The sequence below is a fragment of the Gouania willdenowi genome, chromosome 6, assembly GCF_900634775.1.
Source record: "Gouania willdenowi chromosome 6, fGouWil2.1, whole genome shotgun sequence".
NCBI lineage: Eukaryota > Metazoa > Chordata > Actinopteri > Blenniiformes > Gobiesocidae > Gouania > Gouania willdenowi.
In genome coordinates, this window is record NC_041049.1 from 66268385 (window position 1) to 66284582 (window position 16198).

The 16198-nt window shown below is 36.2% G+C and overlaps 1 protein-coding gene across 5 annotated transcripts in view; it reads left to right on the forward strand.

Annotated features, from left to right (window-relative positions):
* Positions 1-9418: 9418 nt before the first annotated feature.
* Positions 9419-16198, forward strand: part of ckap5 (cytoskeleton associated protein 5) — a 33855-nt gene continuing 27075 nt past the window's right edge. For all 5 annotated transcript variants that reach the window (XM_028449100.1, XM_028449102.1, XM_028449103.1 and 2 more), the window contains exons 1-3: positions 9419-9542; positions 12009-12105; positions 13423-13616. In XM_028449100.1, the coding sequence (XP_028304901.1) occupies positions 12049-12105; positions 13423-13616 (251 nt within the window). In that variant the 5' untranslated portion in view covers positions 9419-9542; positions 12009-12048. The remainder of the gene's footprint in view (positions 9543-12008; positions 12106-13422; positions 13617-16198) is intronic.

Below are 16198 nucleotides of genomic sequence, written 5' to 3' on the forward strand. Positions count from 1 at the left end.
CATTAGCACGAATAAGGTGTCATGAAGGCTGTCTTTAAGTGCTGTTTGCTAAATTATGACACCTTTTGAGCTATGTTGGCATTTTTTGGGTTAGGTGGAGGGATCTAGTGCAGTTAGGGTTAGGGGTTACATAAAGGAATGTTTTTTCTCGATGAGACTCCCAGGGAGTTCTGAGCCTCCCCAGTTTGATAGGGAATAAAAGGCAGGCATGGGCCATTAGGGTTAGAGTTAGAGTTAAGGTTAGGGTAATGGTAATGGTAGGTAGGGATAGGAGTTAGGGGTTAAAGTTAGGTTTAGGGTTAGAGTTAAGGTTAGGGTTAGGTGTTAGTGGTTAAGGATCTTGGTAGGTAGGGTTAGGGTTAAGGTTAGGTGTTTGGGTTAATGGTAGCTAGGGTTAGGGTTATGGGTTAAGATTGATGGTAGGTAGGGTTATGGTTTAGGTTAGGATTAGGTGTTAGTGGTTAAGGGTAATGGTAGGTAGGGTTAGGGTTATGGGTAGAGTTAGAGTAACGAACAACACTTAAAGGCGACATATCATGGTTTTAAATCCTTCCTTTTTACATATAAATCATACAGTTGTGGTCTATATAAAGTGGAACTGCAATGCTTGAGTCTGAATTCCTCATTATTATAGCTCCCCGGGCCCCTTTTCTACCCCTTTTCTGATGTGCTTCTGAGAGCAACTCTTTTGGTGCGGTCTCTTTAAATGCAAATGAGACACTCCATACCCCGCCCCCTCTTCAGGTGACACTCGGTTCAACTCCACCCTGCTCGGCCATTTTTGTAGTTTGATAGAAGAGATACGGCTATGTAGCGGCGCATAAACTTTTTATTCAGAGGTTATTTACAAAATGTCAACAACAGAAGACTTGTCCATCCAGCTTTACATGTTACAGCCAGAGTCTGACCCAGCGGAGCGAGATGAAAATGAAGATGATTAACCTGCAGAACCCTAACAAGTGAGCTAACACAAGCACCGAGCTAACACAAGCACCGAGCTAACGCTAGCGCCAAGCTAACGTCACGAAACGCATTTTAATAGTCTTTTCAAAGACAAAAACGGCAAAATGAAATGACTAATGAAAACTTTAGACTTAAATTAAATCACGTAGGCCATATCATCAAGGATCTAAAACGAGCACACAGCGCTAACATATGAAGTCTGAAGACGGTGCAACTGCTAATGCTAACACAACAATGACAGGGACGTCTTATCATCACACTTTTTAGTGTTATTTACAGCTTACCGAAGTGCTCTGTTCGTCGTCTCCAAAGATAGAAGGAATTGAACCCTCAATCAGACAAAGTCTTTCGGCAAATCCTTCTTTATACTGGCGAAGGTTGCAGAAGCTGTCATCCTTGAAGTGCTTCACGCACACAAAAATGACCTTACCCACAGATGTGGGTACAGTTCCGTGAAAAATAAAACTCAACCAGGCACTTTGAAAAGGTTCTGATGCTGGGAGACGGTGTAATGAAGCGTGTGGGTTACTACATCCATCAACCGAACATTTTGACTTATCCTCTCGTAACTTCGGCATCCTTGAGCTTGGACTACAAAATAAAAGCGAGAAATAAAAATGGCGGATTGCTCGCAGTGTTGGACCTGGAGTTGATGTACTAATTTGGCAGTTCCGCTGCAAATACTGTGATGTAATAGTTCAAAAAACATAATAGAGAATAGAAAAATCGAAACAGATTGAAAAATATGAGCAAAACAGAATATAAAGATATCTACGGAGCACCTGAAGAGACTAATTTGATTTTTTCTGTACTTCTAAACACTCTAAATATACAACAAAATGCATTTAAGGGCTAAAAAAGTGGATTTAGCATGATATGTCCCCTTTAATGAAAGCCTTCATGACAGCTTATTCATGCTAATGACAAATATTGACAGCATAATGTCAGCCTTATGTATAAAAATATAAGTAAAGTGTCACCGTGCCCGTTTTTGTCTTTTGGATGTCTTGATTTTTTTTTCCTGTGCGTATCTTAGCTTTGATATACTTTTTAAACATTTTTTACGTTGTCGTGTTTGATTTTGGATCTTCAGTTTTTCTATTAAATGCACTTTGAGTTTGAAGACTGCTTCTGTTCTCTGCCTCATTTTGTTCCTGTGCAATTTGGGTCATCCTGTCACTCTTTACATCCTCAACCCTAACATATAATATACTGTATTGCTGGGCCCATCTGTCCCTGTGTGTTTTATTATCTATATCATTCATTATTCCGTTGTGGCTCTCAGTCTCCTGTTGTTCCGTATCAACACAAAACACATCAGTTAGTTGTAAATGGAGCTGCCGAGGAGGACCTAGAATATGTTTATTAATCAGATAAATGCTGTGATTCTTCAGAGTACTCTTTTGAATCGGATCTTGTGACTTGAAGCTTGAAAAATATCTGTCAGTGAGCTCCTCCGCTGTTGTGTTCTGCTTCGGCTGGACCTGTCAGACTTTGTTCCCATCATCATCATCATGTCCATAATTTCAACATTTGCAGAACAAATCAGGACACCAGAAGAGGATTGAGGATACGCTGCAGAGAAGAAGAAGAAACCACGATACACAGTGAAGTCATAAGCTGTTCAAACAACAAAGCAATAAAGCAGATTCTGAAGAGTGGTGTTCCTAGATAAGCTCGTGCTAGTTTAAACATGGGAAGTGAACCGAGTGTGTGGACATTGGTTTGGAATGGCCCCTGGTATACGGAGAGTTTTGTTTCAGACTTAATTAAAACTGTATTGGAAAATAGATAAGAAAACAATAACAGCCATTGATTATCCAAACTGTTGAAATTGATGATGCTCAGATTGATTGGAAAATGATCGCGATCAGCAAATATCCATAAAAGCAGATCATGAGAGCTGATCACAAACAAGATGATTAGTTGACACAGTAAACATGATATAAATGTTTCATACACAGTCTGTGATTTTACACTGGATCTGTAATCCGGGTGTGATGTCATTTTTTACTCCTGCTATTCATAAATATCACGATTAATATCAATACAACTTCATCACAGTTACAAAAGATGGATTGTTTACAGCCTTTCAGAGACATGATGTCATGTTGTAAGAATGTCGTGGGGGTGGTTGAGGGATGGGGGACCCATTGGTTGAGATGCTGGAAGAGGTGGATATATAAAAACAAAATCAGAGTACAAATTAAAGTGATGACTAGAAAACAACCAAAATCATTTTTGTTTAATATATTTTTGTTGTATGATATATTGCCAATAATTAAAAAAAAAAAAAAAAATTGTAATAACCTGTGTGATAAGATGGGCTTACAGTATATAAGGCTATACAATGTAATATTCTGTCTATAATCTCAAGTGTATACTTCTATATAAAAAATAAGGCCCTATGACCAAAATAATTAGTTCTTTATACGTCTTGTGCATTTGCCATAAAAACCCAAAAGTGGTTCAGTTCTATCAAGATAATAAATCAGGTTAGAGGTCAGGACAAGGAAATGTCCAGAAATCCAGTGTATCAAAGTGTTGGCAAATTTAGATCCACAGTCTGCTATAATCTTGGTATTTGTGAACATGGAGAGGTGGAGAAAACCTGAACGGATTATCAAAGCAGAGCCATAATCATAACAACTCCATAATTGAATTTATTCAATATATCTTAAGTTTCTATTGTGTTTTAATTGACTATATTTGTAGATTTTTAACTTTAACCTGAAAATAGTATTACTTTTACCATTGATTATTTGTGTTTTCAGCTGCTTGGTTTACCCAGCTTTTAACTTTCAATGTCACTTTTATTCTTATTCCTGTTCTTACTGATGGAGGTTTCATTGTCTGATTGGGTTTTAAGCACCGTCGCCACCTTCTGTCATCTTGAGTTTGACATTTTTCTTCAGTGAAAGAAGACCCCCAAAGTGTTTGGCTTCATAATAAATTGATGGAAACAGCCAGGCTGCGTCTTCTCTCTTTAACAGCCTCTAAAGATGCTGTCAGTCCTGTGAAGCTGCTCTAGATAGATTAGTAGGCTATGTTTTCACTCAAATAGGTCTTTGTTAAGACATATTCACTGCAGATCTTCACGGTCTGCTGAAAGCCTCTTAACAGCCTGATGAAAACACCAGGCTGTTCAGGCCTCTCTCATCGACAGGAAAAACAGTAATAAATATCAAGTCTGGTCAACGGGGAGAAATTAGAGAACTTTTTATGTTTTTGTTGGAGAAGTTGTTTTGTATATAAATATGCACCTTAAGATTAAAAGTGGCAGTCAATGCAGTTTACCATCAACTATCTTTGGTTTGCAAACTGGACATTTCAAAAGTGCAGACAGTCAAAAATAAAGAATTAACAGAACACTTAAGAAGAGTCTCTAAAACAAAAAAAAAAAGTAATATTTATTGGATTAAGTCGATCAAAGTTTGATAATTACAGCTTTTTTAAAAAAAGGCAAAACTAGATGATAATGTACATTAAACTGTTATAACTGTTAACATTTACTATTTAGTCAGAATTACCTAATTTTGGGTGCACGGTAGTGTAGTGTTTAGCACCGTGCCTCACAGCAAGAAGGTCCGGGGTTCAAGGGCTAGACACTTGGGTCCTTTCTGTATGGAGTTTGCATGTTCTCCCCGTGCTTGCATGTGTTTCCTCCAGGTACAGCTTCATCCCACAATACAAAAACATGACTGTTTGATTGGCATCTCCCAATTGCCCATTAGGAGTGACAGAGTGTGAGTGGTTGTTTGTCTGTTGTTGAACTTCACATTCTGCAGCTACAAGTGCTCTCCTCTGATTGGTCGGATGTTTGACGACTGTCAGTCGTTGTAGAGATGCGTGTGGGTTCACATTACAGCTCCTTTTGTTCTCCTTCTGTGCCTCACAAAAGTGCATATTCACGCAGCACATTTGCTCACGTGTAGAGAGGGGCCGCACTGCTTGAGTCACCAACAAATTGTTTGGGGATTGTGCGTGCAGCACATATTTCCAGAGCTCACTCCTGGGAATTTGAATCGGCCTGTGTAAAACGCTCATCTTCAAGGACCAGAAAACCTCAAGAGACTGATTCTGCTCATTAAAAATTAGTCCATTACATTATCATGTTAAATCCAATCCATTTAAGATGTTGATGTTTGAAGCTTGTCTCCAGAAGCTAGCGCAGTTGGGAGAATGTAGCTTAATGTCAAAGCTTTCTTTGTATGTCTTAAAGCTGCAGTATGTAAGTTTTTTCTTTTTTTGGCTTTATTTAGTATATTCTAATTTAAAGTGTTCTGAGAGGAAAGTGTACATCTGAAGCTTTTCTTAGTTCTGTATTAGAGCTTTAGAAATCTAGTAGTGTGATGAGAATTTTATGCTAATCAGAGATCTTTTTACAGAGTGCTACATAAGCTGTTTTGAAGCATTACTTTGCAATCCCTCCAGGATTTTGTGGCCAATTTCTGTGATTGTTGCGGCCTAAAATGCCTGATTTCGCGGCAGCTTTTTCAAAAAACTGGGGCAAAAGTTGCGGCATTTTGAGACTTTATAATTTTCTATAACTTTGCCTGAATTGTTCAATTGACCAAAAAACCTGATTGCCTTTAAATTATTTCATAACAATACAGAAAAGAGCACAGATTTATACTAATTTAACAAGACATGGATTATTTTTATCACATTTTAAAGGTTTCCAGTGCAGAGAATATTACATAGAGAATCAGTTTGTTTAAGTTTTTTGAAACAAAAACAAAACAATCCTAAAATAAATAAATGGTTATTTTCCTGTGAGAATCTCATCAATGCACTCATGACTTTTGCTACAAACCCTTTTGGTGCAGAGGAGTCTCGTGTTCAGCAATTTGTACATTTGTGCATGGAGATTCCACCAGGGGGCGCAAACACCAATGATTTTTATGACATTTTCAGGATATTGGGCATTCGGCTGACCATTGTGCTCTGAGTGCTCTTGTTTCTTGTTTCATTTATTTTCTATTAGCTTGAAGATACAATTTGATCCAATAAATCAGTCTGATAACACAACTCAACTGGAAACTTAGAGCATTTTCATTGATTTTGTAAGACCCACAGAAGATTTTGTACTTTGGCAATCAGAAACCAGTAATCAGCAGTTCAATAGAGGCAAGTTTCACACAAATCGCCAGTTTCTGACAAAAAGCTGAGAAAACAGGCTTTTTCTGATAAAACCTTTCAGTGACTTTGAAAATGTATATATATATATATTTCTTTTGTGACACCTCAACATTGGTTTCCTTCTAAAACAACAAAAACAACACTGAGACCTTGCTTTTGATGGCAAAACTATTATTATTTTGTTATCTGGGTCCAGCCCAAAAACACAATTGACGCATATATGCGTCAATGGCAGTGAATGAGTTGAACAGCTGTATGTCAAATGTGTCAAACTTGATTATTTGGTTCGAACAGATTAACAGAAACATTGTAATCTCAGTAAACAAAGAACAGGTTAATAAAATAATGTTCTGAGGGATGCACTTGTTAATAATTTGTTTTTATTATTATCTTTTATGTGAAATTATATTGGCTTTGGTGTAATATATGTGAACCACTCATAGGCAGAGTAACAGGATAATTACACACAGAATATTTGCTCAAAAGAATTTTTAAGTAAATATTCTGTGTGTAATTAAACTTTAAACAAAGCTGCAAACAGTTAGACTCCGACACCATGTTTCTTCGTGGCTTGGACTCAGGCGAGTTAGCTCGCTGATGTAAATGGAGGATGAGTCCTGCAGCGCAGGAAACCGCGTTAACTCTGTCATCTGAACAGAGACCAGGAGATGAAGCCGGACAATGAACACATTAGAGAGGAGCCGCATTACAGCGTTAGTTTTTCATTCTAAATGTAATCAATCTGCCCGACAATTCCCATGGAAGTATTTACATGAGCTGTAAATCCAATGAGTGCATAATGTGTCCTGTTTACAGGCTACACACCACATAATCACAGAAAATCATGTGTGACCATGTGTCCAGCTCTGAACCTTCTCATCGGAAGAAAGGCTCACACACACAGTTTAAGCATTGCATTTCAAATTTGATATTGAAGAGGAAAAAAGGTAATAGACATAAATAAAATTTAAGAAAAACAAACAATAAAAGCCTTTGAAGTAGTTGACAAGTAAGTATTTTTTTTCTTTACCTCTTTTTGAGAGGCTAGTATAAACTTTGCCCTGATATTGGGTTATATTTGAAAAAACTAGGGTGGGAAGATAGACAGCGTTCATTATACGATACAATAAATGATAATGAGCTCACAATGACCACAACAAACTGCCATGTTGTGGACATGTTGTGGGTTTGAAAAAAAATGCTAAAACATAATTTTTACTAATACAAAGAACAGCATAAATGCCTATTAGTATTTACAATTTGTGTCACTCTGAAGACCAATAATAAGCCTTTATCTATTCTCCTAAAAGGGCAGGTTAAAAAAAAAAAGAAAGTTTAATGCCATGCTATTTAAAACCAAGTGTATTAATTTGATATTGAAAAGTCTTTTGAATACATAAAAACTCTAATTGATGGACTCAAGCGTTGTCTGTGTTGTGTTGTGATGAAGAGGCCTTAAATGTATAAACATATTTAGAGCGCTCTCCATTTATTTAAACATCTGACTGACAGCAAGAGGTAAAAACTAAATCATGACACAATTACACACATACTGTATCCCCTTCACAAATTAAGTTACAGAAATATGTCAGAATCTTATACAATTTCCATACCTTAGCACATTGGTGTTACCATTTAAAAATAAATAAATAAAGTTTATTATTTCAACCAAAATATTTAAATAATAAAATACATTTTATATGCCCCCACCAAAAAATAAATAAAAAAATTAAACTAAAAAAACACACACGCACGCACACACAAAACAAAAACAACGTACTAAATAAAGGAATACTGCAGAGGTTGACTTGTATGGGATGATTTGGGGACTTATTAACTACAGTTGCATTTTATTCCTTTATGCTAATCAATTTAAAGGGGAAAGTTGATTATTTTTGTAGCAAAGCTCAACCACTCCGGATTGCAATAATATGCAAATTTAATAATAATAATAATAATAATAATAATAATAATAATAATAATAATAATACATTTTATTTGTAATGCACTTTACATTTGATTCCAAATCTCAAAGTGCTAAATTTAGATTATTTTCACAATTTTTATACAAATATTACCCAAACTACTGAATATAACTGAAATACTTTGAGTGTTTTCACTTAAAAGATGTTAAATAATGTAGAAAATAACCAAATAGTGCTCGGCTTTTTAAATACTGCTAGGGAGGGCTTGGTTTCCACCAAGCCAATGATATTTCGTTTGACGATTGCGTCACCCACGTTTGTCCAATGAGCGAACAGACGTCCTGCTTTCGGGGCGGACCATAATTCAAACGCTCCAATCGATGAACGTTTTATAACAATCCAGGAAGTTCAGCAGTCAGCTGACGACTGGGATTAAAAATTAAAAAAAACTATGCACGGGTAAATGTTTTTATTTTGCACGTTTAATAATGTTCGTGACTTTTGGCTTGTCATTTTCCTCCCCCTTTAGAAAACAAGTGGAATTCATTAGGTGAAACTGTTTGCTAAAGCGATATATCAGGGTGTTGTCTGTCACCGCCCATCATGTAACTCTCCGCCCTCCAAGTCTTTTTTTTTGTGAAGCTAAAAATGTTATTCACAACCAGTTCCTTCCCACAAAAATATCCCCACCACAAACAAGTAGTAATAAAGAGATTAAAGTGCTTAATTAGTGCCATGATAGGGAAATGTGGTCGGCACAGCAGCAATATACAAATATACGGAAAAGAAAGATATGGAAATGTAGGTGGAGATGGAAAATAAGGAAAGTTAGAAAAGAAAAAAAAGAGTAGCAGAGCAATATACAAGTATATTAAATAAATTGATAAAGAAAAGTCGCACACATTATAAATATACACATACATACAGACATAATGAAATTATACTTAAATAACATGTGTGTGTGTGTGTGTGTGTGTGTGTGTGTGTGTGTGTGTGTGTGTGTGTGTGTGTGTGTGTGTGTGTGTGTGTGTTTTAATTGATCTTATGTACGTTTCTTCATTGTGTTGCTTTGCCCATATGCGTATATTGTGATTGCTTTTAAAGTTCTCTGTAAATACATTTCAGTTCAATTTCCAAACAAATTAGTGCGTTTGATGGTAAATTCTACAATCTGTCCCCTTTTTGTAATTAAAAAAAAAAAAAAAAACATTATTTATTTATTTATTTTTATTAAAAACACGGAAAAAAAAATCTGAATTCACAGAATCCGATAATACAACAACAACAACAACAACAACAAAAAAAAAAAAAACAATCAGTGATATATATATATATACCTCTAAAAAAAATAATTGGGAACCCCTTTTTGTATTCATTACACCGGAAGTGTTGATAGTGCTAAAAAGCGCGAGCTTCCTCTAAGACCAACCTGCACTGCATCTCTACTGAGCTCATTATCGCTGTCGTCTATCGGCTGCCAGAAGCTTATTGTCCTAGGTGACACACAGGCAGGTACGGTACTCGTCTGAAACGCTGCCTCTGTTTTTGTGGAGTTACCGCTGTTGTCCGTTGGAAGTGCATCGGCCTGCTGTGCATTTTCTCAGCCCGCTCTGAGCTGCGTGTGTCGGCCTTGTAGTGTTTGGCGCCGTGTGAGCGTTAGCCTCTTACCTGGTAGCTCCCAAACGGGTTCCAGTCAGTTTAAGACGGTCATTAACAAACTGCCACGATACAATGAGCTGTGCCTGGAAAAACTTTTAATGCAAACATTATCATATAAGTTAAACATGCCTTTTCGTAATGTTAAACCCACTCTGTTGTGCTCTATTGTCCATATTTTTGCTGTAACTTGAGAGGGAGAGGGCTAGCGTGCTAACTTAGCAACAGTCACTGTTGATGGTCGGTTAGCTGGTCAATGGTGGTTTTGTTATAAGCAAAGGTTTGTTAGGACGTCCAAGGCTCCTTAACGTGGATAAACGATGCTTACAGAAGGTGATCATTCCTTTGTGATGAGCTAAAGTCATGGTGTGTCCGCAGTGTCAAATGATCTGACAAAGACTGATGTGTCAATCACATTTGAATTTAAAAATGCGCTATGTGCGTGCTTTGGTTAGGTAAATACATCCATCCTTTATATATATATATATATATATATATATATATATATGTATATGTATATGTATATATGTGTATATGTATATGTATATATGTGTATATATATATGTATGTGTATATATATATATGTGTGTATATATATATATATGTGTATATATATGTATGTGTATATATGTGTATATATATGTATGTGTATATATATGTATATATATGTATGTGTATATATATGTATATATGTATGTGTATATATATGTATATATGTATGTGTATATATATGTATATGTATATATATGTGTGTGTGTATTTATGTTATGCTCATATAATCCGTACCATTGCACTGAAACCCAAACGAATAGTTATATACCTTCGTTCCCTCTTTTCTTAAAGTGTAAATGAGAATGTTATTTTCCATCTTACTCTCTTTGTAAAAGGCTAAGCTCTTTAAACATTCCTTGCGTTTGAATTGTTTCTTGACAATTCATCTGTCTTATTTTATTTTTGCTTCGTTTGCATACATACAGTACATGTACACAAACACCTAGATATGTATATATTCATACGTGCATGTACAGACAGTCTGCCCATACATTTATTAATACAGACTTCCTACCGGCACTGCACTCGTATCTTAAATGTCTGGAAACCGTTTTAACTTTAAATAACTTGTCATTAACATCTTTAGTTACGGTTTATAAATCCCACTGACGTCTACTTAGAACGACCTAATTTTGATATAAATTAGGTTTTAAAAATGTACAGCTCATATTGTTGTCGTTACAGCTTCAGTAAGACGATCCTAGCATCCATCATTGGTGCACTTAACTGTGTGTGATGTTTCTGCTTCCACTTCCTGCTCTGTGTGTTTACTGTGATATCTTTACTCTTTTTTTTCTCCTCCCCCCTCACTGCTGGTCATATTTTTATGGGTGGCATGAAGGGCTAGGCAAAAAAAAAAAAAAAAATCAATTTATTGTATTTGCAGATAAAAACGATTTTTATTCTGCAAATTCGAAATATATATATATAATTTTTTTTTTTCCCCTTTACAGTTTTTTCTGACTTTTTCTTGTTCCGTCCTTGTGCGTTACCGTAGCGTGATTTGAGTCAGCCCCCCTCATTGTTTACATTTGTTGACCCTTTGAGTAGGCTATATGTGTGCCACAGCACAGGCATGTTTAGTTTTTTATTTGCACTATGCTGAGATGCTAAGGGAATTTTTTTTTTTTTTTAATTGTGATGTTATATGTTGTAATAATATCTGATTTCTTAATCAGAAAATGTAAGCTACTGTGAAGTTGCTGTTGCACTTTTGCTTGAAGCTGGGTTAACGCTTGAAATTGTTGAATGATGGAGGCTCATTTACTTTGTATTTTGGGATTGTTCTATGCATTTTAATCCTTGAGGACCATCACAACAATAAATTTGCACTTTTGACAATATATCTGATGTCTGCTGTCATTTTTAAGTGCATTGGGGGAAAAAAATCAAAAATTGAATCGAAACTCAAATTTTTCTTTTAAAAATCTGAGATTTATTTTTTTAGACATCGCCCAGCCCTAGTGACATGATAAATGTGATCCTAAGGCTAATATATTATGCTACTTTTTCATAGTTATTTGCACATTGCACAGTCCCTTTATATCATTAAATTCCTAAGTGTATTCAAAGTAATTTTGCGTTAGTTTGTTTTCAGCTCGGATAAACTTTGTTGGATAGTGAATTGTTCATTTGTGTATTTCCCAGCATGTTCTGTCAGGTGATGTCTTGGAATGTAAACTTGAGTCGAGATTAATGCATCTATCAGCTCTGTCATTGAATTGAGTTGTTTTAACAAAGATCTGTTTTGTTTTTGTATTTCCTCTTCAGCGGACTACATTAGGGGAAGCCCAGCCCCCAAACGACCACGATGGGGGATGACAGTGAGTGGATGAAGCTTCCCGTCGACCAGAAATGTGAACACAAGGTGACTATTCCTTAACTCCAGTCCGTGCTGCTTCGGGAGATAGCAGTTGCATACACTGCTATACAAATATAAATTCATACATTAACATTTTTCTTATCTATAAAAGCAAGGAATCTCTGTGTGTCTGTGCCTCAAATATCTCTGGTGTTCAGGGACAGACAGAGCTCATACTTGCTACATAGCTGCAGCTTGGTTCAAAGCTGTGCGACGTGGGATTTATTTGGACTGAAATAGTCCATTTAATGAATTATTTCATAAAAAAAAATTGTCCATTGTCAGAGCCTTTAGTCACGTGATGCACTGCAGCCAATCATTGCACACCATAGTCACGTGTGTGCACTACAGCCGAGCGCGCACCCAAACCAGCAAACACTGCGCATGTTTGTGTGTGCAATGCATCCATCATTTTGGCTGTTTTTAAACTTTTTTAGCAGCTTGCACATAGTCCCAGTGTGTGCATCCAGCCACCGTCACCGTGCCCTAAAGAGAGAGCGCCCTAAAATAAAAAATATACTATATTAGTAAAATAAAACAAAAAACTGAACAATATTCATGCAAGAAGTGCACAAAACAACAACAGAAATGCACAAAAATGTACAAATTGACTCCAGAAACACACAAAATTACAACTAAAACACAAAATAACTGTAAATGTATACAACCAAAAAATGCTTGGATCTGGCCAAACAAGGTGTCAGTGAAAAGGTCTGGTCCTACCGAGCGGACCAGACCAGACCTTTTCATTACATAATAACCATTGAGTAGCAATGGCGGCCATCTTGAAAAACAGCCCCCATATTTTGAGTGGCCAGTGCCTTTTTTCAAAATAGTGGCCCTTAGAGAGTATCTGTGCCAAATTTCATGCTTTTATACCAAAGTGAAATACGCAATGAATCTGCTGCACAAGGGTTTGACTTCTTCAACTCAAGTGAATATAAGATAAGCAACAACATTAATAAGGCCATTTTTTTGTATTTAAAGTTCAAAAAGTGCCACTCTACAAATAAACACAAAAACAGAGACTAACAATTAATGCCAGTCTAAAATTCAAACTAAATCATGTTATGACATTCTTCAAAACAAGATTCCTATCGGTGCCTTAATTTTGCAAAACAAGTTTTTTAAAACATCAAACTAGAACAGTCTTCACAGCCCAGATTTAAGATAAGGACGTTATTTTTTTCTACAATATTAGCATGTCTACATTTTTTAGCAGCAATTTTAACCTTTGGACATTTCCGTGATAAATGGTCCCATCCTTACTGCTAAACGAACACTGCTCAGACACATTTTTCTCACACATTTTCCTTTCTGCAGGTGTGGAAGGCTCGTCTGAACGGTTATGAAGAAGCTTTGAAGTTGTTCCAAAGGATAAGTGATGAGAGGAGTCCCGAGTGGGGGAAGTACCTCGGACTGATTAAGAAGTTTGTCACTGAGTCCAATGCCGTGGCTCAGCTCAAAGGACTGGAGGCAGCACTGGTCTTCATTGAGAACGCTCATGTGGCTGGAAAGTGAGTTTAATCGCTGTCAAAAAACGTCTTGGTTTTTTCGCAATGATTCTGTTTATTGAATTAACTTAACATAGTAGTTACTTTGTCACTGCAGTCTTTATATCAGCCATTGAAATTAGAGATGCACCGAAATGAAAATTTGACTCCAAAGCTGAATAAAATACGCTTGGCCAAATATCGAATGCGGTTGTTTAGTTTTTCACTATTTCTTTTAAATAGTGCATAAATAGCCTAGATTACATTTTTAGACATGTTTTTTTTAAAGAAAGTAAATGTTAATTGAATATTTTGACATTTTTTAAATATTCCAGTAGCCTTTGCTTTTCATAAAAAGCAAAACAAAGTTTTTCATTTATATTAGCCCTTCAAATAAAACAAAACATGCATTCCAAAAAAGTAAGCTAAAGTGCATTAAAGGGGAGGTATGATGAAGAAAATCACTTGATAATGGTTTTTCTACAGTGATATACATCCTTTTAGCCTCATTCAGAGGTACAAAGCTGAAACAGTTCTGTTTCCTCCCTCCTTTGTTATTCCACATTTTGTAAAAAATAAAGTCAGCTTTAAACGGGACATTTGGATTTTGCCCATGTTGGTAGGTGACGTCACCTAACACGCCTCGTAGAATGTGAGCTCCTCCCTCTCCAACTATCTAACAGCTAAAACAACACTGCTGTTTAATATAGAATATGTATATTGTACTTTATTGCCATATATGTAAATACAAACTGCACTATTGGACGCCCAAACTGCACTACTTTTTCTGCTGCCGATCGTTTTGGGAGTCGCTGCTTGAGCTACGGACCCATTATTTACACACATCAGCTGTTAGCACTCCATGCTAATGCTACACCAGTCTATGCAGCGAGACCCGGTGTAGTGTAAGGAGGAAACGATGGGGATGTTTACGGATTTGTGGCTCACAGCGCTAACAACGGACTCCGTAGTGGAATTGGACAGTTTACGCGGTGACGGACAACGGAGAGCTAAGAAAAGAGTCTGGCTGTGTTTGTGTGTAAAAAGGAGGAACTGTGTTTCTCCTGCTGCTGTGCTCCTGCAGCAATGCGCACACACTTTTCCGACTCAAAATCACTGCACGTTGTTTGATTACATCATTGCGTCACACGCTACTATTCGGCCTTGCTTTTAACTCACAAAACCAAAGGCCAAATGTTGCTTTTTTTTGCAATATTCGGCCGAATATATTCGGTGCATCCCTAATTGAAATATGAGAGCTATGTTTGTACAATTAAATTACTGATGAGTGTTTGAACAACAAAAATGTCTGAGAAACCATGATTTTTTTTCAGAATTGAGTCTGTGATGAACTCTAAACTCTTCCAATAGCCAGCAAAGTGTTTTTTAGATAAATGTCACAGACCAAGAAGGTATTTCATCAGTCTTCTTAAAGAAACCAGGCTTATGGGTTAAAGCAGGGACGGGCAACTATCACAGGGGGCGCCACAAAAATGTGATTGTATCTGATCCAAGGGCCACATTATCAACGTAAAGTGTCATAATTTAGAATAATGATCAATCACAGCATTAATACGGGGGAAAAGGGTTTTGTCTGTGGTTTTAATGTTTTGTCAGTTTTTAGTCATTTTGTTTTTTGTTATTTTTGTGCTCTTGTTGTATTTTTCTGGCATTTTCTGCATTTTTGTTGTCAATTTGTGCGTTTTTGGGGTCACTTTATATATTTTTGTTGTTTTTCTGTATATTCCTATCATATTGTGTAATTTTGTTAACAGTTTATGTCTTTGGAGCTATTATGTAATGTGGTGTTTTTTGTTTTTGTTGTCGTTTTTGTTTAAGTTGTTGTTTTTGTCTGTCTTTACAGGACTATATTTATGACCTATTTAATGTGTTTAGAAGATAATGGCTGAATTTCCTTTACACAGTCTTTAAAGCTGTAGATGATAAGAAAAATGTATGAAATACTATTTGTATAAGTCTGTTTGTATCTTTCAAAAGGATGACGTGGTTTCATGAGTGCGTCTGCAGCCTAAGCAGCAGGTTAACCAAAACTTCCCTTAAACTGTGTCAGGAACAGGTTTTTTGCTGCTGCACAGACTGTTTCTATGACAATTAAGGTGTTTCCTCTTTGATGAAATGGCTGTTCCAATTACGTGCTTGCTTAACTGAGCTAGACTGTTGGGTTTAACTTTGAAAAAACCCTGAGCTACATTTGATGAAATATCCCCCCTACCTAGGTCATTGGGGTTACAAACTCCATAATCCAATTTGTTAAAGCACAAGCCTTTGTTATATTGTTTTTAACAAATGCAAGATGTAAACATAAACTCTTTAATAAAGGCTTAATGTTTGTTCAGGATAAAGGTTGGTGAATAAGACCTTAGTTACAACACAAAAAAATCTAAGTTATCCACATAAATATAAAACGGGGTTCCTGCTGATCCTTAAAAAGTCTTAAAAGGCATTAAATTTATGAATTTAAAAATAAGGCCTTAATTGTCATGAAAAGTCTTAAATCATTGTTTCAATAGTCTTTAATTTTAACACATAAGTATGATTTTATAATTGTAATTAGTCTCACATTTTAAAATAAATGGTAACATTTG